This window comes from Heterocephalus glaber, unplaced genomic scaffold (genome assembly GCF_053883595.1).
Source record: "Heterocephalus glaber isolate CG9 unplaced genomic scaffold, H.glaber_assembly_v1.0 deba00000818, whole genome shotgun sequence".
In the NCBI taxonomy this organism is placed as follows: domain Eukaryota; kingdom Metazoa; phylum Chordata; class Mammalia; order Rodentia; family Bathyergidae; genus Heterocephalus; species Heterocephalus glaber.
Window position 1 is genome coordinate 15407065 of NW_028258164.1, and position 23095 is coordinate 15430159.

General features: G+C 46.2%; 1 protein-coding gene across 4 annotated transcripts in view; it reads left to right on the forward strand.

Annotated features, from left to right (window-relative positions):
- The window catches only part of Actr3b (actin related protein 3B), a 65377-nt gene extending 47626 nt beyond the window's left edge, over positions 1-17751 (forward strand). For all 4 annotated transcript variants that reach the window (XM_004860349.3, XM_004860348.3, XM_004860350.4 and 1 more), the window contains 3 exons: positions 14535-14660; positions 15433-15516; positions 16901-17751. In XM_004860349.3, the coding sequence (XP_004860406.1) occupies positions 14535-14660; positions 15433-15516; positions 16901-16996 (306 nt within the window). In that variant the 3' untranslated portion in view covers positions 16997-17751. The remainder of the gene's footprint in view (positions 1-14534; positions 14661-15432; positions 15517-16900) is intronic.
- The last annotated feature ends 5344 nt before the right edge of the window (positions 17752-23095 follow it).

A 23095-nucleotide genomic window follows, 5' to 3' on the forward strand; every position in this document is an offset into this window, starting at 1 on the left:
TAAAATGGGGTTTGTATATTTTTTGTATGATCCGTAAAATGTCTTTTGGGGGAGGGTTGGTGGATAACTTTAACTTTTTCCTTTTTGTGGTTTGAAATTGTTTGATGTTTTATAGTTAACATTTTTATAATTGAAAATTTTTCTTCCTGTATAGACGAATCTTTATGGGTGGAGACATAATTCTCTATGTTTCATATCCTTAATCAAACACTTTCCTCCTGCAGTAAAAGGTACCAAGAAAGGGCCTAGATATGAAAGTTCAGTATAATAGTATCTTTTGGTCCCATTTCCTCAATCTCACTTAATTTTGGCTGTGTCGCCTTGGCAGTGAAAGCAAGAACCATATGTACACTCTTTGACGGATTTTATCCTAAAAGGAATGCAGCTCTTCAGTGGGGGAGAGCCTTCTCATTTGACTGTGCAGTTCACTTGTCCCAGCGGGTTGTACAGAATTTGAGGTAGAGGTGCTTTGGATAGCAGCACAAGCCCTTGTTTAATGGGTGATGGTGCTAACCCTGAACCCAAGAAAGCGTGAGATAAGGCATGTGTGAAAAATAGGAGAAAATTATGTGGCCGCTGTGGGAACACCCAGTCACATACAGTCAGAAGTAGGTAGGGTGGTGGCTTGTCAGATGAGGCCACAGCTGTGGGTCATGTTTCATGTCAAGCCCCGGAAAGCTCATTGGAGAGAAGAGGCATTAAGAATGGGGAGGGATTTTGGCTTGTGAAGAAAAGGTGAGTTTTGGGGCTAGGAATGAGGACGTCCTTTGCGTAGTATATTTTTGTAAGGTGATTTTGAGCCGAGTGTCTTCTCCCTCACCACTCTCTGGAGATCTTCTCTTGACTTTCCACTTGCTGTGTGGACATATCAGTTGCCTGTCCTGTAGCCTCCTCAACAGCTGTATGTAGAGAATCATTGGTTCCTGTTCTGTCCTTCCCTCTGATACGCCTCTCCCGGTCACCCTAGCTAGGAGTGCTAGGGTGCATCAGCGAGTGCGGAGATCCTGATCCTTGTGGTAGCAGTGGAGTGCTAGTTAGTCAAAAATGTCTCTTGAGAGCACTTCCTATGTGAGTGTGCAGGAAAGAGAAGAGAAGAAGGAATGTTGGCCATGGACTGTCCTTAAGTTTAATTATCCTGGTTGTTAGGAGTTGTGCAAGCCAGCAGCTCCTTCTGGATCACTTGGCTGACCGGGGTGAGAACAGGATCCACTGTAGGCAGGGTTGGGCATGATGGGAGGAGAGCTGGGCATGGGGGTGCACGCCTGCAGTCCTGGCTACCTGGGGGCTTAGGGTGGAGGATCACAAGTTCAAGGCCAGCCTGGGCAATCTGTTTAGACCTTGACTCAGAATAAAATAAAAAAGGACCAAAGGTGTAGCTCAGTGTTAGAGGGCTCGCTTGATAGGAGCCAGGCTGGGTGCCATCCCCAGTACCGGGCGCTGGGGGCCTGGGCAAGATGAGAGGAGACCATAGTGGAAGGTTGGTCAGAAGGGCTTCTGTTGGGTAGGATCTGGAAAGGTAGCTTAGTAAATACATGGGTATTTAATCCAGTTCCTTGCATTTCCTGTCTCACTTTCCATCAGCTATGCCCTCAGAGAGTAATAGAGCATGATTCAACTTGTAAGTATAATTTAAGTAGTAGTTAATTCACATTGGCTTTTATTTGTGGCTTATTCCCCAGGTCCTGTACTGTTATCATTCAGAAACAACCTTGAACTTCTCCCATGTAGACAGATTTTACTTGACATTGTTATTAATCATAGACTTTAACAAAATCACTTAATACATAGCTACAGTTTACTGTTTCTGTGTGACAAGAGCTGGATCAAGCCCCTTACTTACAGTGCCCCTTGTGGGGACCTGCTGTTCTGTTCCCATTTCACAGGTGAAATTGTGACAGGCCCTCGAGAGCCAGTCCCTGGCCTGAGACTTGGTCCTAGTAGCGCTGGAGTGCGCAGTGAGGCTTCGGTGTGCAGGACTCTGGCAGGTGCTTGTAGTACACAGCGTCTCTTAGTGCCCCCGCATGTTTGTGGCAGTTGATACGATACTCTTCTCCTCTGCTGGGTAGGAAATAGTTTGGACTGAGGTAGGCAGTGCTGGGTGGGATCAGGGCAGGGCTCGGCCTGTTTCCTACATCTTTGAAAACTCATGCCTGGTCCACTCTGTCACACTGTAAGTGGTGTGAAACGTGGAGGGACAGCCTGTCCGTGTCCACTTCACCATTCCGCTGGCCATTCTCTCTCTGTGGTCTGGGAGGGTTAGCTTAGCCTGGCTGTCAGGTTTGTGCTGAGTAAGCCTTGTGCAGCCACCTTGTGCACCGTCAACCGCGTGCCCGAGGGCACTGCAGCCTTTCTGGGCCATTTAGAATTTAAGTAGGGTTACTAGGTGAATGGCTAAAGAAAAGGTCGTATTTACACAAAATGGACCACTGCTCTGCAATAAGAAAGAATAAACTCGAGTCTTTCATAGGAAAATGGATGCACTTTGAGATCACGATGTTAAGTGAAATAAATCAAGACACACAAGGTTCAATATCACATGGTTTTCTCTTATATGAGAAACCCAGAGTATAAATTGTGATAGCCAACCTGGCTCCATTTGTGTAAAGTTGAGTGATGCTGGGTGGCCTCCCCCCTCCCCTGCCCCCTTGGGAGTCCCCTCAGTTAATGCATAACAGACCAACCACTGCATCCTGTGTGAGTCTGCAACTATGTGATACTTTGTTTTAATTAACCTGTGTGAAACTGCCCCTGACTCCCACTGACATAGCAATGTTTTGCTCCCCAACTCTCTGAGCCCTCCCCAGTTTGAAGAGCCTTTAAAAGGACCCCACAAACTGCCTTTCCTTTGTTCAGAGTTTTTGGAGGCCTGAGCCCCCTTTGGACCACTGGCTGTGATAATAAAGGATTCCAGTAATTCACAGTATGGCACATCTCTATAGTTCCAACTCACCTGGCCCTATAACAAATAAAGAACAAAATAAAAGATAGAAAATAGAAAGTAGGGAGATAAATCTTTTGCAAATGGGAAGGGGACCAAGAGATGGAGGCAGGGGAGATGCAGGGGGAAAGAGGGATGGAAAAAGAATTAAGACATGTACATGTGGCAACTTGCCAGATCATTATATACTACAAACATACACTGATGAAAAATAAAAATTGAAAACGAAAGAATTTAAGTAGGATTGAGAGGTGGGAGGACAGAATATGACGGTCTTGACCTTGGTTTTTTTCTTTTGTCATGCAGCTCTGTACTCTACAGGGGAAGGAGGAGTCACAGATGAGGCTGCCTCCTTACCCTTCCTCAGGCAGCCTCAGGCAGGCTCAGGTGGCCTGGGGGTGGGGAGCTGTCCTGAACCTTCAGGGTTTGGCAGCAGAGCTGTGTTTCTTTGATTGCTGTGGTACCCATGGGGCCGGCAGTGGGGTTGCTCCTTACTGTGGCTGCTCCTATTGGAGCACATCTCCTCTTTGGTCCCTGCTCTGGCGTCTGGCCTGGGCCATTGAAGTCACACGGCCCAACCTCATTGCCAGGTGCCAGGAAAGAGGGAAGGTGACATCATGTTTGGTGGGCACCATGGTCTCCACAGCCACTAAGGAAAGGACTGCTTTCCAAAGCAAGGGGCTCGATGAGTGAATTGGAGTTTGATATTGAGGCCTGGAAATGCCCACTTTCTCTCTGCAAATCTGACAGATCCGACTGTTAGGAGATATTTTTTTCCCATGATGATTTCAAACCAGGAGCTGGCAAACTTTTTTTTTTAAAGAGCCAGATGGGGAAGCTTTCTGGCTTTCACATCATGTGGTTGGGGTTGCATTTGCTCAGTTCTGCCAAAGTACCCACGGCCAGTGTATGAGCCCTAGAAGAGAGTTAGTTTCTATAAAATTAGATGTTTGAGCAATTGGACATAAAGGCCAAATTTCAGTGCTTTCCAGGTGAGGCCTGTGATAACTGCTTACTGGTTGTCATCAGGCTGTGTATGTCAAGGTATATCCTTTGTTCATCAGCAAGTCAGTGCTGCGTTTAGAAAAGACTGAAAGAGTGACTGCTGGGCTCTTGTCACGTCAGGGCTTGGTGGCTCTGGCCAGCACTGCCCAGAGCAGGGCTGCAGACTGCATGCCAGTGCTTCTGCTGACCTGGCATCTAGAAGCAGTCACCCCTTTTCCCAGGGGACTTAAACTTTGTGGGATGCAAAAGGGGCCTTTGGAGCCAGTGTCCTGGAGCCATGGACTTAGATTTAAAAAGAGCAAATAATACATCTGGGCACTGGTGGGATACCTGGCAAGGTAAGATGTCCTTTCCCGGGTACAAGGGTGTTGGATTCCTAGCCTCAGTTACCTGTGTGCTGTCTCCATCCCACATCCTTATTTGGGACCCGGCAGGAGAGAGTTTGGAGCACTAGAAGGTGAGAATAAAAGGTGGCTCTGGAGGGCTGGGGATAAGCTCAGTGGCTCTGCCGTCTGCCTCAAAAGTACAAGGTCCTGAGTTTGATCCCTGGAACCAAAAAAAAAAGGTGGCTCTGAAAAGTTAAAGAGTGCCCCCCAACTTTACTGAGGTATAATTGGCTGTAAACATTGTTTGTATTTAAGATACGTAGCATGATGACTTGAGATTGTTTTAGGTTCTTCACAGTCAAGCCTTCCCCTTACATAGTTACCTGTGGGCATTAGAGGTGTGTGTGTGTGTGGGGGGGGTATGTGCTGTATGCATATGTTAAGAGCACTTCAGATCTCTTGGCGCATTTCCAGTGCACAGTACATTATCAGTAGGAGCCTGGGTCCCATCCCTGTAGGTCTTGCAGTAGTTGGGCTTGGGCCAGGTTGGAGCCTGGGCACCTAGATTTAAAAATCTCCCCACATAAGTATGGTGTTTGGCTAAATTGGCAGCCACCTCAGTAGCTAGACCACTCTTGGATTTACCAGTGTTCAGTGACTTCTAAGCTTTACTTGAAAATGAAGCCATTTCAGCATGCTTTGTAATATCAGTGGATGTCTTTCAGTTTCTCAGTTCTATTCTTGAAGTATCTTGAGTGCCTCCTGGTTCAAGACAGTATTGTTGAGTTAGGGGACTTAAGTGTGTATTAGGTATGGTTCTTGTCATCAGGAGCTTATAAAAAAGCTGAAAATGCTGAAATAATCCTAATGGGAACCACTACAAGCTAAATGTCATTAAAGTGAATCATGCGCATTGTGGTAATTGAGAGAAGGGGCAGACTGCGTGTAATTAGAGGGGATCAGACAGGCTTGGAGAACGTGCCCTCTGAGCTGAGTCCAGACCAGCCTGTGGCACTGGTGCGGGGGAGAGGAGTAGCTCAGGGAAGATTGTGGGTACAGATAGAAGTAGGGGCCCAGGGGCATGTGAGGGTTTGTTCCTCTCAGCCTGGGTAGTACAGGGGGTGGGGGATGGCTGGAAATGAGTCTAGCATGGAGGCAGGCCAGCCAGAAAATGTCTTTAACCTGATTTTGCCATGGGCTGGAAGGTGCTAGAAATTTTCTTCCTTATGTTTGTCAAGAAGATGTGAATGCATCTTCCCCGCCCCCCAGTACTGGGAATCAAACTCAGGACCTTGTGCTTGCTAGGCAGGTGAGGCACCACTGAACTACATCCCTGGCCCATGAATGCATCCTGATACAGCTCATAGATTGATACTTCTGTAACAGATTGCTTGAAACTTTATATATATGTATATCTATATAATAGTTGTCTTAATGCCTTTTAAATCAGAAAAGCATGTTGAACAATAAATGAGTTATATATTATTTCTTATTAATGTTATGTCCAGTATGTGAACAGAAGGAAAGTTTCTGCTCTGGTAACACACAGGAAGGTCCAACTGCCCTGCTCTTCCAGTCCGACTCCACGGTCCATTCTCTCATGATTTAGTTGATGGGTCCTGCTAACACTTCCGAAAATGGCAAGATTTTTCTGTCCTGCTGGCTAGGGAACCTGGTGTTAACTGCGGTCAGGGGCTTATGTGGTTGCAGAGACCTTGGGAGCGTTCTCCAGTGAGACGGTGGAGTCGTGCCTGGTAACGGTCCATCACTTTGGGTGCTTGCAGAATGCCACACACCGTGTGGTGAGGAGGGAGAGTTGTGGGAGCCTGGGGGATGTGACGTGTGGTGGCGCCTTCCCAGTTGGTGTTGTCACGGTGGATGCTTTCTGTAGCTGTGGTGTCGACTGTGGAGCCACTGACCTCACATGGCTGCTGCAGCTGAAGAACAGCATTTAAAATTTCACTTCATTTCACTTTACATGAACTTACAGAGTCCTATGTGGCCAGTGACTGCCCTGCAGCTGGCTTGTACTGGGTCCCGGAGGCTGTTGTGATCTGTTCGAAGCAGGGGAGGCAGCACAGGGGGACAGGTGGGTGTTGTGCGTGGGGAATAACACATTGCAGGGCTAGGTGAAGCCGAAGGGTGTCTGTGGATCTGGGATGAATCCGTCACCCCAAACCTGCATGTCATGAGCAGTGAGTGTGAAGTCCAGGATGTGCACTGCCACATTATGTAGGACTACAGGAGAGGGGTCCACCTGGAGAGGCCTTGCATAGGGTACAGCTTTTCCTGGGGGTCGATGCCTTTAGGCAAGGGTGTGTGGGGATGCCCCTCTTGTGGAAACGTGGTGGGCTGCAGTGATAGATGGTGGAAGGCTGCCCTCGTGCTGCAGGCAAAGAAGGAAAGAGCTCGGGATGGGGCATGAGGAGGAAGATGGGGGATGGAGAGAGGCGAGGTCAGCTGTACCGGCAGGAGGAGAGGTCCAAGGTTCTTAACAGACACATATAGGAAGATTGATGTCACTTTGAAAGCAGACAGGGTGACAGGATCAGGAGAGCCATGGTTTCTCTTTCCACAGAGATGTGACATTGGAGGCACAGGTTAAAAACTTAGGAGGAAGACCTGGGCTGCGTAGAGATTTGAGGATTGTCATTGTGCCGATGGAAATAAAGGCCTGCAAGTGGATATTGCCAAGGGAGGGTATCCAGGTAAGAAGACGCTGCAGCCTTGGGCAGAGCCTACAACAAGGTCAGCTTTTTGTTTGGTTTTGTGTTTTTGAGACAGGGTCTTGTTGTGCAGTTCAGGCTGGCCTTGAACTCACTGTGTAACCCAGGTTGACCTCGAACTTTTAGCGATCCTCCTACCTCTGTCTCCTATAGGTGTGTGGCATCACTCTGGGCTTGCAGGGTCAGTTTTTAAGAGATTGACAGAGAAGGAGTTGTGAAGACAGAACCATAGGTGTCTCACTCTGTTTCTCTCTGCTTCTACGTCTGTATCTCTGCAGAGCTGTAAGATTTCCTCGAAGGGATCGGCTCATGTGACTGTGGGGTCTGGCAAGGCAGGCTGGGAACTCAGGCAGGAGCTGACTTGTGGTCTTGAGATGGGTCTTTCCCCGGAAACCTGTCTCTGCGTTCCAGACCTCAGCTGTCTGGGTTGTTACCTCCACTGTGTGTTACTTCATGGCAGCCCCACCCATGCAGTGCCTTCACAGCAGCACCTTGGCCGGGTTCAGGTACAGCACTGGGAGCTGAGCTGGCCAGGGAGACACAGGAATCAGCCATGTCAGAAGCCACGAAGGAGTAGTTGAGAGAAGGGACGAAAGCTTTGGAACCCAGGGCAGCCCAGCTGTCATTGTCTCTGCCTGGGGACACAAGTCCCACAAGGTGAGGGTCACTACCAGGAGATGGACAGCCTTGACAGTCAAATGAAAGCGGGAGTCACAGGGAAGAGGCAAGCAGGTGATTCTGGTAGGAATTTGCTGCTCGGTGTTGCATCCACAGGACAGGGTCAGCTCTGGAGATGCACTTGGGTTTTTCTCTGGGACACAGCTGGGTGTCATAGGGCCTGTATGCGCCGCACGGGCTTGTTCAGACTTTACCAGGGTAGCAGTCTTTGGTTTCAGTGTGAGAGTAAACAGAAGGAAAACTTTCCAAGACCATGGTGTGGGAACAACAGGGACTTCTGACAGCATTGTCCGCATGACCTGTAGCGGTTGTGGGCATATGAATAGCAGGGGGCCAGTTTCCTGGAAGCATAGTTATTAGTATTAGTTCTATAGTGCTGGGGATCCAACCCAGGGCCTCCTGCTTGTTGGGCAAATGTACTCCTGAGTGACAGCCCAGTCCTCTGAGCAGTGGTGTCACACCTGCAATTATGCACAGTGGGCGATAGGTGGCGCTGCGTGTCTGTCTGAGAGCCTCTGGCAGAAAATGCATTCAGTGTTACAGGAGGGAAAAGGTTTGTAATAAATAAAGTAATATATTATAAATAACGTATTAGATATTAATGAAGTAAAGTTGCTGTTAAAAACAGGTTTTATTTTAAATCATTCTCACTTAAATTTCAAGAGAGTGACAGGTTGTGTGTGGTGGTCGTAGCGCTGTGTGCTGCAGCATTCTTCAGCACAGAGACGAATGAGACCTTTCCACGTGCAGAGGTAATTTGATATTGGGGCTTGTATTTAACATCATGAAGGACACATTCATACAGCAAAGTAAGGTAGTGTTGTAATTGTTGACGGTCATGAAAAAAGTCAACATGGTGGACTGTTAACTGAAAGCACCTTTGCTCCAAGGGAAAGAGACCCCAGCTTCTGCCCGGTGGGTGGGTCCTTCGATGTGTGCCCGTGGGGACCTTCCTTCTCCAGAACAGCATGTGACTGCAGGGTGAAGAGCCATCCATAGCTGAGTCTCAGCGTGTTGAGACACCAGTCCTTGGAGACCTGCACAGAGCTAATGATGACATTGTGGCCAGCAGCCTGCTGCTTAGGAATGTGTAGGGAAGCTGGTACCCAGTGCCAGGGGCCCCCATGTGTGCCACAGCTGTGGGGACAGTGGACATGGGGTGTATCTGCTGGTAGCAGCTGTGTTCTGAAGCCCAGACAGGAGTCTGGGCTTGGATACCTCGCTTCTCCTGTGTGCAGGAGGGCACTGGTTTGGAGGAGGGGCTGGAGCAGAGGTGGGGTGAGAGAAGGCACAGAAATTAGTGGTGCAGTTCCTTTGAGATCAAGGCTTGTTATTCCTCCTTTAGTCCTCACAGGTCTGTTGAGTGTACTGGTTAGAATTCCTGAACCCAGGGCAAGGCTTGGAACCAACGTGAGAGCTGAAGGTTGATTTAGGAATGGCCTGGAGGCATGCATAGTGCCTGTTTTCTCATTTCTAGCAACTGTCAGAGGCTAAATTCAAGATTTTAAAACAAATTTGAGTGATTTTCTCTCTCACAGAGGTACAGTGCACTAAGGATAAAAGGTGGAGGTGTGTACTGTTACTACCAACAGGTGCCCTCTTGAGGGCTTCCTCTCGTCACTGGTCTCAGTTCATTGTCACCACTTCAGCAAAGCCACCCTGCTCTGAATCAGGGGGGACCTTCCTGCATTGCTTCCTGTTGTGGCGCTGTTGCAAAAGTTCATCTTTGAGGCATAATTTAAATATAGCAAAATGAAACCTTTTGAAGTTTGGAGAGACCTGACAAATGTGTACACCTGGAGTCACCACTGTAGTTAAGATATGGGACGCACCATGGCCCTCAGAAGCGCCCCCCGACCCCGACTCTTCCAGGCAGCCCATCTTGCACCCCTGTCCAGTGGGGTGCCAGGCTGCTTTCTTATCTCTGCGGATGGGACTCCATCCCCAGGGCTCCAGGTGAAGGAAATCCCACAGTATGTTGTAATGCTTTTGAGTTGGATGTGTCAGGTTTCATTCCTTTTTACTACTGGGTAGCATTGCAGCATAAGGATTTAATGCAATTTATCCTCTTTCCTGTTGATGGAAATTTGAATTGTTTCCAGTTTTTGGCTATTATAGAAAACCTGCTATGAACATTTGGATATATATTCACCATTGTTTTGTTTCTCTTGCGTAAATACCTAGGAGTGCAATTACTTTCTTACATGGTAAGTGTATAGTTAATTTTATAAAATTACTCACCTTTTTCCAGAATGGTTAGGCCAGTTAGAATACCATCACCCAATGTACAAGAGTTCCATTTGTTCACATCCTAGCCCAGATTTAGTGTGTAGTAGATTTCATTTGCTATAATTCCAATTACAAGCACCATTGACTATATTCTTGTGTACTTGTTGCCTATCCATATTGCTTTTTTGGTAAATTGTCTGAATCTTTTGCCCATTTTTTGATCTGTTTATCTTACTGAATTGTAAGACATATATTCTGGAGACAAGCCTTTGGTTAGATGTATGTATTGCAGATATTTTTTTTTTTGTACCAGGGATCGAACTTGGGTCCTTGCGCTTGCTAGGCAGGCGGCGGAACCACTGAGCTAAATCTCCGGCCTCTGCAGATATTTTTTTCTTAGTCTGTGGCTTCACTTTCTTAATCATATCTTTTTCTTTTTTTTTGGAGGCAGGCGCTGGATCTCTCCTCCCCTATTATATATATTTTAAAATTAATTTTATTGGTACAATTTAGGTTTAATCATATCTTTTGAAGAAAAGACATGTTTATGATGTCCATTTTCTTTTATGGTTCATACTTTTTTTGTACTGTCTAAAAAATTTTGCCTACCATGAGGGGTTTAAAAAAAAATCTTTGGAAATTCTGTATAGTTTTACCCCTTTACATTTAAATCCATGATCCATTCTGAGTTAATTTGTACAGAAAGTGAAGTAACAAGTACATGTTTTTCTCATATATGGATGTCAGTTATTCCAGTGTCATTTGTTGAAACAGTTTACTCTTTCCCTGTTGAAGCACCTTGCTAACTTTGACCCCGTATGCTTCATGCTGTTTCTTTGTTTTTTTGAGACAGGGTTTCACTATGTAGTTCAGGCTTGTAACCCAGGCTGACCTTGAACTTCTGGCAATCCTGCCTCAGCCTCCCAAGTGCTGGAATTACAGGCATGCACCACCATGCCTGGGTGTTTTTTTGATTTATGAATAAATGAAAAAAGTGAATCACAGGTTATGCCTTTGAAAGAAACTCAAGATCATACAATGCTTCTGAAATATTAACAATGAACATTTATTTTTATACTCTGGTGAATTATATTTTAATTAAAAAACCCATTCCAGAGACATGGCAAGAAAATGAAAAAATTGATCCTACACTGGATCCTGGATTGGAGTGGGAAAAAAGCTATAAAAGTATGAACAGATCAAGTGATAAGATTGGAATAAGATCAGTAAATTAAAGTTTTATACTAATATAACTATGATGTTGACTGTTGTACTATGATTGTATAAGATAATATTCCTGTTTTTAGTAAATACACTAAAGTATTTGGGAGTAAAGGGCTGTGATATATACAATTTTCTCAGATAATTAAAAAGTCTGTTTTGGGGGAAGGGGAACACAGCTGATGAAGCAAATAAAAACACGTTGTAAGGGTTTAGCATAGGTTATTCTGAATTAAAGGGTTTGTCACTTAACGCTAAAATCAGTATTATTGCAGAATAAAAATGTTTTAAAAATTGTACATCAGAATGTTGGCTGAATGTCTTTGCCATAAAAGTAGAATTTAAATGTTAAAATAGCTGTTCATGATGATTTTTTAAAAAAGGAATTTTTCAGCACTTGGGACTGAACCCATGGCCTTGCACGCTAGCCAAGTGCTTGAGCACTGAACTGTATCTCCAGCCCATGAATAGAAATTTATTTGAAAAATAAATGGCCATTCTAGATGTAATGTATCACTTAGGATATGTATTGTGGCGATAAGTTGCACATTCTGTGTCTCTGAAAGCCAGCGCTAGATTCTCCTGGGTTAGCTGACCTATTTGAAGTCTCTGATGATAGTTTTTTTCTTTTGCGGGGGGTACCGGGGATTGAACTTGGGACCTTGTGCTTGCAAGGCAGGCAGCGGAACCATCTGATGATAAATTTTATCTGCAGTCTTTTTGGATACCTAGTTTGAGTGACAAGATTTGAAATTACTCAGCGCCGTGTGCATGAGGACCCCTGTGCATATCTGCGGTCGGGAAGATGGACTCACAGTTACATGCACGTGGTGCTCTGTGGACCTAATAGGGATCTAATTGTGTTTTAAGTCCTGCTGTGTATTTGACCTATTTTCTGCCATTACAAAGTCAATAAAAAAGCTTGCAATGCTGCCAGATACAGATGATCCACTTCTAGGATAGAAATTGGTGAGGATTTAGGGGAAATCAGTGCAACCAGGGACTGTAAAGAGGTGCCCGGCTGACCTGGTCACTGAGTCCATCTTGTCTGTTTACTGTGTCACTGACACCTACAGTGGTCACTTAGACCATCTTGTCTGCTTCTCGTGGTCAGAGAAGCCCTTTTCTTCCCTTGCCTGTTGCGTGAGGACTGTCTTGTCCCCTTGTCATGGTCAGGTGGGCCCCACTGACTGTTGTTCCCCACTTACCACTTTCAGGGTCTCAGTTGACTCAGTTCAGGGATATTTGTTTTCTCAGATTCTGGTCATTGCTGTGAAGTTCAAATACACATTTACACACTGTATTTGTGCAAATGGGTCTCATTATAATCTGGACTCACCACCCCCAAATTAGTGTTTCCCTTTGGCTTTTTACCATCTCTCGTTCCACATTCTTGATGTTTGCTGGATGCCTTCCAAGGCGATGTTGATTCTGGGGTGTCGGCTTCTCTGGAACCTGTGTGGTGAGAGAGCTGTCCTGACCACCAGTGTTTATGCTGGCCTGCTAGTTGGCCTTCGAGGTGTGGCGTGTTTGACAGCTGTGTCTTGGGCACATTGCCTGTGCTGACCTTGACTGTGCAGTAGCTGTGGGGCTCTCTCTCATCCAGCTGCCTACTCTGCTGAGCACTGAATGTTAGGTTTGCAGGAAGGAAGCAATAATTTCCAGTAGCAGATGGGCTACATGATAGAGGCTTTTTGACCCTCACCCGGAAAGGTCTCAGATTCCTTGAGCTGAACTCCTGCTCCTGAGGTACTGTGGCCCTTGTTGAGGGGCCCAGTGTGCAGCTGTCATGGTGTCCTCACGGGGGTGGTGGTGGTGTGTGTGTGTGTGTGTGGGAGGGACAGCTGTGCCGCTACGCAGGGCCCCACCTTCTTCAGAGCCAGTGCCCTGCGTGCTCCTGAGTCCCTGTGGAGCTGTCACAGTCTTGCGGCAGTTGGCTGGGGACCACTCGGGCCTTCCACCCAGCACTGGCTGTCGTCCCTGGGTATAGCAGAGGCAGGGTCACTCCAGATTCGTGTCACTCACAACCAGGCCTCCTGGGGACAGGAAAGTGTGCTCTCCTGGTCTGGTTCCTTGGGACGCCTGCTTACCCTCACACTTGGGTTTGCTCCTCAGATTGGAGCTGGGCGGGAGGGGTGGAGTGGGGTGCGACGGGCCATTCTGCCTTTCCTAGGGCCTTTAGGAGAATGACTGAACTTTTTAAGAAAGTATTTTCCTTACAGTTTTCTCAGATGGAATTTTCCTTTTTTTTTTAAGAGTAGGAAAAATTTAAAAAAAAAGGAAAAATTTATTGGGAGAAAGAAAGCTTCTGCATAAGAGAGACAGAAGGGGAACCAGAAAGTGGGTTGCCTACTGACCCTGCATTTCAAAGAAGTTTTATACAGCAAAGCCATGTGGTGAGGCAGGTACAAAGTGGGACAAAACTGTAAGACTCAATGGAAATTTACAAGGTGGGCATGAGGTGGGACAAAACCATGACCAACCGGTAAGATTACTAGTACAGTCACCCAGGTAATATTGATTAAATGGGGCTCAAATGGGGGAGCAAGTCATGTAGCAAGCATACAAGGATTTTCAGTAAGGGTGGGTCAGGGATATGCTGGCTCCTTGACTATCTGTGTTTGCTCCTCCTGGGCTGGCCCTAACTGCCTACAAGATACCTAATTAACTTACCTGTCTACAACATTCCCCCTCTGAAGAAGTACCCCTAACTGCCATGAGGAGGCAAGGGGCGAAGACCATTCTGGCTACTTTCAGATGGAATTTTCTTTAACAAAGGTACACTGGGATGTACTTATTTCACTTTCATTGTGCTGAGTGGTAGCACTCTGTAGCCCAAGGAAATAACAGCTGTTATCTTTCCTGGAGAATTCAGCCTTTCTCATCATCAGTCTGATTTAAACACCCTTCCCTTCCTCACCCACTACCCAGCATCTGAGTGGCATGTGCCCAAGGCCTGGTACACCAGTGGGGAAGGGGCAGGTGACTAGACTGGTTCTCTTCTTGGTACCAGGCTCTGAGGCAGTTCTAGTGTTGATCACAAGGCCCCTGTCCCCATGATTAAGGCAGAGCTGCTAAAGGTCTGATGTTAGTGATTCAGGCTGAGTCTGTGTGTCAGGGTATATTGTTCGCTTTGGCTTTGTGATCCTCAGAGGTTCTGTGTGGTCCAGAGTGAGGACCCAGGAACAGTGGCTTTGTGTTTTCACTCATAGTCAGGAAAAGCTGAGAGGACCAGCTGGTGACACATTGTCATCACAGGAGAGAAAGGACAGCCTGCACTTTTTTGAAGGTGCTAACATTGCTTCAGGAGCGTCAGTGTGTGGGTTACTCAGGACAGGTTCTGCTGGGAGTGGTTACCGGGACACTTGAGTGGGTGATTTCACGGGGCAACCCTCTTCTTGTGTCTTTTAGAATGTCGTTCTTTCAGGAGGCTCCACAATGTTCAGGGATTTTGGACGCCGACTGCAGAGAGATTTAAAGAGAGTGGTGGATGCCAGGTTAAAACTCAGTGAAGAACTCAGTGGTGGCAGAATAAAGGTAGGAGACCTGAATTTTTGCACAGGATTGACCAGTTTGCTCTTAACACAGAAGGAACCGGTCTGGGCAGCATGCTGCAGAAACAAGCTGAACTACTTCCTTGGCCACCTGGGCTTGGTCCAAGTGTGTAGTGAGCTGGGCCCTCTGTGCCCGTACCAGTCCACGGCCACCAGTAATTTTCTTTGGGTTGTATGACATCAGACGTGTAGTGTCCTGACCAGGATGCCAGGAGATGGGAGGGATTGATGGGGGCTCTTAATGTCCTTTGCACATGTTCTTGTTACACTGAAAGAACAGATCAACAGGGAGTTATAGGGTGCCTCCAGAGTGACAACTTCTAACTATGGGTGGTTTTATTTGGGCTTTAACCAAGATTGGGCTTTGGTAGGGCCAGTGGGAGCAAGAAAGAGATCCACAGAACTGGGGTCAGTCAGCTGTTGGAAAAGTACAATTTCTGTTAAGTGTTTTGGGGTGGCTTTTAGTATGTGGAATTATCTCTGAAAAACCATTTGACTTGGTCAAAAAACGCATTAGGTTAGTTGCTTGTCCATTCTCTTTGAACATGCTTTAGTGCCTTGGGGAGCACCCCTGCTGGCCGTGTGGCACTGTTCCCCCACACCACTGGACTGGACCTACAGTTCCAGTTGGTGTGGCCGAGGCAGGGGCTGCGGATGTGAGCGTGGGATCCCCTGTCCTGAAGGGGGCAGAGGGCGGGGAGCCAGGTCTCACCCCTGTGGACCATTGGAGTAAATGTGCTTCCCTTTGTCTGCAGCCCAGGCCCGTGGAGGTGCAGGTGATAACGCATCACATGCAGCGCTATGCCGTGTGGTTTGGAGGCTCCATGCTGGCCTCAACCGTGAGTCCCTTCCACACTGTTCTGTTTGGATTGCTGCCTTTTCTGTTGAGTCTGGGTAGACAGGGTCTGTGAATCAAGGTTCTCCACACACTTGATGTTGTCATTTATTATAGAGAAATATTTAATGATCACTCACATTGCACAGCTAATTCACAAGTCTCCAGAAATAATCTTTTTTTTTTGGTACTGGGGATCGAACACGGAACCTTGCGCCTGTGAGGCAGGCGGCGGAACCACTGAGCTAAATCCCCGGCCCAGTACAGAAATAATCTTAAAAGAATCTTGCATTAATCATTAATCCCAATGATCTTTCCAAGAATTTGGCACTTTTCCCTGTCACATATATTAGTGGCTAATCCATTGTTAACTTAGGGTCCACAAATATTTTAGTTTTTAAAACAAATTTAAATTTAAATTTTTGTTAGTATCTGTTTGCAGTATATGAGTACATTCATTGGCAGGAGTTAGTACATGTGCATAACACATCTTTTTTTTTTTTTTTTTTTAATTTTTGTTTTTTATTAGTACATGTTTTTTATTTTATTTTATTGGTACCGGAGATCGAACTCGGGTCCTTGTGCTTGCACAGCAGGGTGCATAACACATCTTAATTCTTTCATCCCTTCCTTTCCTCTTCTCTTCCTCCCACTCCCTTCATCTCTTGGTCCCCTTCCCTTTTGCAAAAATGTTATCTGCCAGTGTCCTATTATCTTTTATTTTACTCTTTCATTTATACTTTGGATTTCTCGTATAAGAGAAAGCATGTGCTATTTAAGCTTGTGTATCAGATTTAATTCACTTAGCATTATGGTCTCAAGGTGTATCTTCCTTCAAATGACTCACATTTATCCCTTATGGCAGAATAGTATTCTACTGTGTATAAACACCACATTTTCTTTATCCATTCATTTGTTGATGGACATAGGCTGCTTCCAAGATTTAGCTACAATGAGTTGTGCTGCTATAAACATGGCTGTGCATGGATCACTGTAATATGATGTTTTCACTTCAGGGAGATACCTAGAGGGGGCCAGGTCATATTTGGCCCTAAATAAATGGAGGGTAAGTGAGTGTGATGCTGAGGATCAATGAGTTAACAATTTTTTGTCTTTGAAGAGTTGAGGATTGGACCCAGGGCCTCACACATGAAGCAAGCACTCCACCACTTTGAGCTCCACTTTGAGCCTGCCCTGGGTTGGTCACCTGTTCAAACATGAAATAAACTCTAGTGCAGTAGTTGAGTACATAGAAGAGGTCACTGCCTCACGAAGTGGCCTAGAGGAAGGTACAAGTTGTGGATGGGAGTTTTTCATCTACTTAGTTGTTCATTTAACGTTCTTTCCTTTCTGAGTTGCTCACATTTTGCTCTCTGCTGTTGCCGCAGCCGGAGTTCTTTCAGGTCTGTCACACCAAGAAGGACTATGAAGAGTACGGGCCCAGCATCTGCCGCCACAACCCTGTCTTTGGAGTCATGTCTTAGTGTCTGCCATGGAACCGTCGCTTGATGGCATCCCACGGAGCCCGAGCAGAGTGTTCCTGTGCGTGTGGGGACAGTGGTGTGGCGTCCGGGCGGCGTGGGTGCATCACCGAGTTCGTAAGGCTCTGTGCAGTCCTCCTGGTCAACGCCATCTCTTTATGTGTGACTTTTCTACCCCGGTCCCCTCCTCTTGCCCCGTGTCCCACCTCTTCTCCACCTGAGCTTCTCTTCCACAAGTACAGTTCTGAAGGAATTCAAGCGCAACTTGAAATATTAGAGAAAAAAAGGCACACCATCATCCACCCAGGAAAGAATGTGGGGGTGTAAACCCTGGTCCTCCCAGCTTATTTTTGTAAATAAAATGTTATAAACTTGAAATAGAAATCGATGTTTATATTTCCTATCATTTTGTATTTTATGGTATTTGGTACAACTGGCTGATACTAAGCACGAATAGTTATTGATGTCATGGAGTGCTGTAATAAAGTTTTTAAATTGTGAGGCATGTTATGATATGTTTATAGGCAAGCAGTAACATAGCAAACTTTTTTCCACGTTTGCTTGAAAATGAGTACACTTTATTAGGGCGACCTGAAGTCCGAACACCAACCAGCGCCGTATGAGAATTGCCGCACGCAGTGTGGCTGAGTCCTTCCATGTGAGCTTTCTGGGAGTGCCTCACAGAGGACAATGTGATGTGGGGATGTCAGATGGAATACTACTGCGCCATGGTAATAAAAGCTGTCAGAATCTTTCTACTTCTGCTCTAGTGTGGTGCTCTTTTGGTCCCCTGATACTTTAAAAAAATGTTGTCGGCGGATGGTTTAAGACCAACGGCGTGTCTGTGTGAGAATATCTTGAACGAAGTGGACTGTTGTGCTACCCACATTAGGCGTGTTTTGGACTGGGGTTCTCATGGAGGTGTCCTTCAGGATTTCCAGTGTCCCCCTAGGAACTTGAGGCTCAGGACCTTGAACTTTCAGTAATTATTTTCACATTTGTGGAATAAATTTGCTAAATTAAATAGATTTAGGTTTATTCCATTCATATTATCCTTATGTTAGCTTTTAGACTTATGAGCGTTTTCAGTAGTGAGGTAGGTTTTATTCGGAGAAGACTTATCTTTGTAACCATGTAAACATTTGGCTTTAGTGTTTAAATTCAGAAACAAGTTTAGGAGCAGTAAACTTAGAAGTCCTCCCTTATCCATGGTTTTGGTTCACTACCATCAACTGAGGTCTGAAAGCATGAAACGGAAAATTCCAGAAATACATTCACGTCACTTTTACTGCATCATATCATCATGGTGGTTCTGTTTTATTATTTTTGTTCGGGTTTCACTGTGCCTAGTTCATAAATAGTTTATTGTGAGGGTGTTAGCTTTTAGTCACTGTGACGCAATACTCCAGTCAGGCTACTTACCAAGAAAAGGGATTCAACACACAGCTTTGGAGGTTCCAGGGCACAGTGCCTACTGCGGCTCATTCCTGGAGGGCCCCTCAAGGCCATTCATTTTACAGTGGGGGCCCCCGTGGGGCCTGGGTGGAGTGGGGACCATGACGGACCCAGGAGGCCAGATTCCCACTTGGCAGCCATGCCACAGCACCTCCCGTGGTCAGTGCCCTGAGGACCCAGCTTCCAGCATGTGACCCAGGGCCATAGTTTGCATAGCAGAGAGACACGTGTGCAGGTCCTTCCTGTGGTGCCGGGTGTCCCCGGGCTGGGAGTGTGTCCCTCCTCACCACACTTGTCCCTTGCTGGGCATCTCGACAGCAGGGCCCGTGGGTCACTGCTGGTCTTTGTGATTCCTGGCATGTGGCAGGTGCCCGGTCAGCACTTGCTGGGTTAAATCTCCCTGGAAGGAAGACCATTCTCTTTCCAGCTGTGTGTAGATGACCTCAGAGTCGAGTGTTGGGGATTGAGTTAGATTTAAGAATTCAGGGTATCACTGTAGTTCAGGCTGACTTTGAACGCACTATGCAGCCCAGGCTGGCCTCGAACTTACAGCAATCCTCCTGCCTCAGCCTCCCGAGTGTTGGGATTACAGGTGTGCACCACTCATGGCTTCCTTAGGATTTTTAATGGCTTCTTTAAAACCTAGCTTCTTAAATTTCGACTCCAGCAGGTATTCATGTAGCTGCAGAGTGGACAGTAGATCCTTTGTGATACTGCGGCACATTTTTCATGGCCGCCTTCCCTTTACTCTGGTCATGCCTGGGGCTAGTTACAGAAATGCACCCTCGGCACCAGAGGCCACAGAAGAAATCTGCAGAACTACTGAAGACAGAAGTGTATTTGATGGTACTGATAGTTCATTCTCCAGCCATCTGCCTATGAATAACAAGCCCTCGTGTGACTGAAGTGCAAATCGCTTTGTGATTAATACATTCTTTATGACCTTTCCATGCTATCTCATTTGTAAAAATTACGATTGTTCCAAACAAGCTTGTGAGGTTAATCAAGTGCACAGCTTATTTAAAATCACAGGAGTCCCATTAAGAATATTTATCTGTTAAATAATTCTTTACTTAATTAAAGAATATTTCATAATGTTTCCTTTAAAAGTAACTGTCAGGCCTGTTAAATAGAAATATAAATTGGCAAAATAATTGCATGGGGCTCTAATTGGCAATTACATCAATTTCACTTGGTCAGATGGAAATAAATCTTCGAAAAGAAACTATAGCTCAGTCTTGACATCATTATCAAAGGTTTTTCAAGTTTTAAAATATTACCTTTTTTTTTTTAAGCCCTGTATTTCTCAAGTAAACATCGTTTACTGTCTTGGTTGACTTCTCAGGTTTAATATTTTGATTTTAATTTGGGAAGCCTTGCATTGTTCTCTGTGTGTGATGTGTGTCTGTAATTACGTGTACAGTAGTTAGTTAATGGTGTATTGCTACTAAGAGCTTAAATTTTTTAATGAGAGGAATATAGCTTTAAATTATTACAAATAATTACAAACTTAAGGGTTTATGATATCAGATAAAATTTTAATGATACAGCATTGGCTATATTTCCAGTATTTAGGGTCAGGTCAGAGGTAGTAATTGGTCAGAGCTCCATTTAATTCATTCTTGGCTACATTCGTGCCTAATGCTGAATAAATTCTGAGTCACTCCTATCAGTCAGACGGCCCAGGCAGTCTTTCTGCTGCCTCTGCTGGGGTGGTGGTGGTGGGAGCAGCCTGGAACTGGGCAGGGGACAGGCCTCTGCCCACACTGGGTGGCCATCAGTATGTCCTTGGTGCTTCTGTCCATCTGTGTTCCTTTCGGTAGAACAGAATGGCATCTGGTAGCCCTAGGATCCCTCTGAGGGAGCTGGTGGAAGGGGAGACGCAGGAAGCTGGACACGGGTCACAGCACAGCCCTCTGCTATAGTCCGTGGCTTCACATAAGTTATCCTCTTGGGCTCGAGTTTTATTTTTCCTTCTTCCCTCTGCTGGGGATGGAACCCAGGGCCTTGCACATACGAGGCAGGTGCTCTGCCACTGAACCACACCCCAGCTTCTTACATTTCAAGTCAGGAGCATCCACTAGCTGTGGAAGGCTTGTTTAGGCCAGGCTGCAGGCTCACAGAGAAAGGTGTGGTGCTGGGGTGACAATGCCTGGGATGTGGCATGTCTGCACCAGCAGGAGAGGTGGCCATGACCAGGTCCTCGTGGCACAGAGCCATGCACCATGACACATAAGATGTGGCAGGGTATGGGGCCGGGAGGGATGTGGTTGGGTCCCCAACAAGTGTCAGGTGAGGTAGAGGCCAGCTGGGGAGGGAGGGAAGTGGTCTAGGAGACAGAAGACATGCCAGGTTCAGGTGGCTCTCTCCGTAAGCCAAAAGAGAAATGTCAGATGGTTCACTAACACAAACACTCGGAGCAGAAGGAAGCTGGGAGTTTTGTTTTTGAGACAGAGTCTCACTATGTAGTTTGGGCTGGCCTTGAACTCATGCCTCAGCCTCCCAAGTGCTGGGATTACAGGTATGCACCACCGGGCTGGCCTTGAGCTTTTTTAAGATGGGGAGGGACATGAGTATCCAGGGTATATGAGACAGGTGCTAAGGCTGAGCTAAGGGTTTAGTCCTTATCGGGAGGACAAAGTCTCTGGACACATGAAAAGATTATTTTCCCCAAACTGGGAATTGAGCCTAGGGGCTCTTTTATTTTGAGACAGGGTCTTACTAAGTTCCCTTGGCTGGGCATAGACTTGGCCATCCTCCTGCATCAGCCTCCCAGAGTGCTGGGATTATAGGCCTGGACCACCATACCTGGCTATGAGAAGGTAAGTAGCAGGTGATGAGGTTTGTGCTACATCAAAAGCAGACACACCTAAAAGTTCTGACCAAGACCTGGGAGAGGGAGGAGAAAGCAGCCAGCTGCGGGTGCTAGCTGTCCTGGGGCTCAGTCCCAGGAACATGTCACACAGGCGCCTGAGAGCAGTGGTGTGGCAGGTGCAGCCAGGGAAGGGTGGGAGGCCTGGGATGTGACCCATAAAGTGGTGGGAAGAGCTAACCAAGGACAGCCTCGAAGACACCGCTGCTTGTAGAACAGCAGGAAGTATCTTTTGAAATTTAGTAAAATACACAGCTGGTGGGTGAAGTTTATTTTCAGTTTACTAAAATTACCAATGAGATCATTTGTTGAATTTAGAAGGTTTTTTTTCCTACTGTACTTTCTTTCTTTCTTTTGTTAAAAAGCTACTGTGCTTTGGCTGTGATCAGTGGTATTTGAGTGCTACTAAAGAAAAGCTTAGGGTACAGTCCTGTGTGCTGGAACTAGGCATGTAAATAATAATTAGAAGTCACCTAGCTAGAGAAATACATGTGAGCTGTAAAGATACAAATAACTAATTGGTGTTCTCCACTGACATCTTTTATCTTTTTTTTGGTACCAGGGGATTGAACTTGGGACCTTGAGGTTGCGAGGCAGGTGTCTGAACCACTGAGCTAAATCCCTGGCCCACATCTTTTATCTTAATTAGAATAGTATACTGAACTTGCTGCTCTGATTATGTGATCATTTTCTTGAGCTGAATTGGTATGTTTTAACATTTATACATTAGGTAATCAAAACATTATTGCATGATATAATTACAGCTGTCTGAATTAGAGTTTAAGGAAGCTATTGCCACACTATATGTAACTTAAATATCCCCTAATGGCAAGGATTAATGAAGTTATAAACTTTCTGGTAATGTGCAGTTTATGTCTGGGTTGATTTACAGGTGGGCAACGTGTAAAGGCTTGGCAGCCACTGTGCTGGGACTTTATGAACAGTGGTGGCATTTCTGGGTAGGTGTGTCTTGTGCAGTTGTGACTACATGTGTGCTGAACTTACTGTACCAGTGCTGGGACCCGTTACTGTGCTCACGATGTGGCGAAGTAGGCGCTTGGTTTCACATGGGAATAGAGTAACAGTATTGATAGGGCTTGGTACCCATACCGCAGGATAGTGACAATTTTTCAGGTTCTCTCTCTCTCTCCCATATTGGGGATAGAACCCAGGGCCTTTCCATTGTGCTATATTCCCAGGAAAGGCTGGGCTCCTGCCTCGGCCTCCCAGAGGCAGGGATTACAGGCATGTGCCACCACACTGCCTCTTTTCTTCTCCTAAAAGTGGGAGGCAGCTTTTTTTGGTGGTGGTATTATGGCTGGAACCTAGAGCTTTGGAGGTGCTAGGCACGTTCTCTACCCTTCAGTTATACGCCCAGCTCCAAGGGGTGTACACTTCACCATTGCAGTGAGGCCTTGAGCTAGGGCCACCAGCCTCACCTGTTCAGTCCCTACCCCAGGTGATCCGGAGGTGGGTGTGGTGAAGGACCCTAGTTAGCAAGACAGACTCCATATTGCTGCTTGACCCACCTGCCTGCCCTTTAGATGAACTCAGAAGGAGGAAGATTAGAAACTTCCTCCCCTTAGAAAGTCTCTTTAGAAACAACAATTAATCAACTATTGTTTTACAAATGTTCTAATGGCAGGACTTTCCACTTCTGTACCTTTTGCTTGCTTTGCTAGTTCTAACCCATGGGGGGCCCTAGAAACTGCTGGCCTCAGAGGTATATAAAATATGTTAATCTCCCCCAGTTGGGGCTCGAGTCCGGTGCTTGG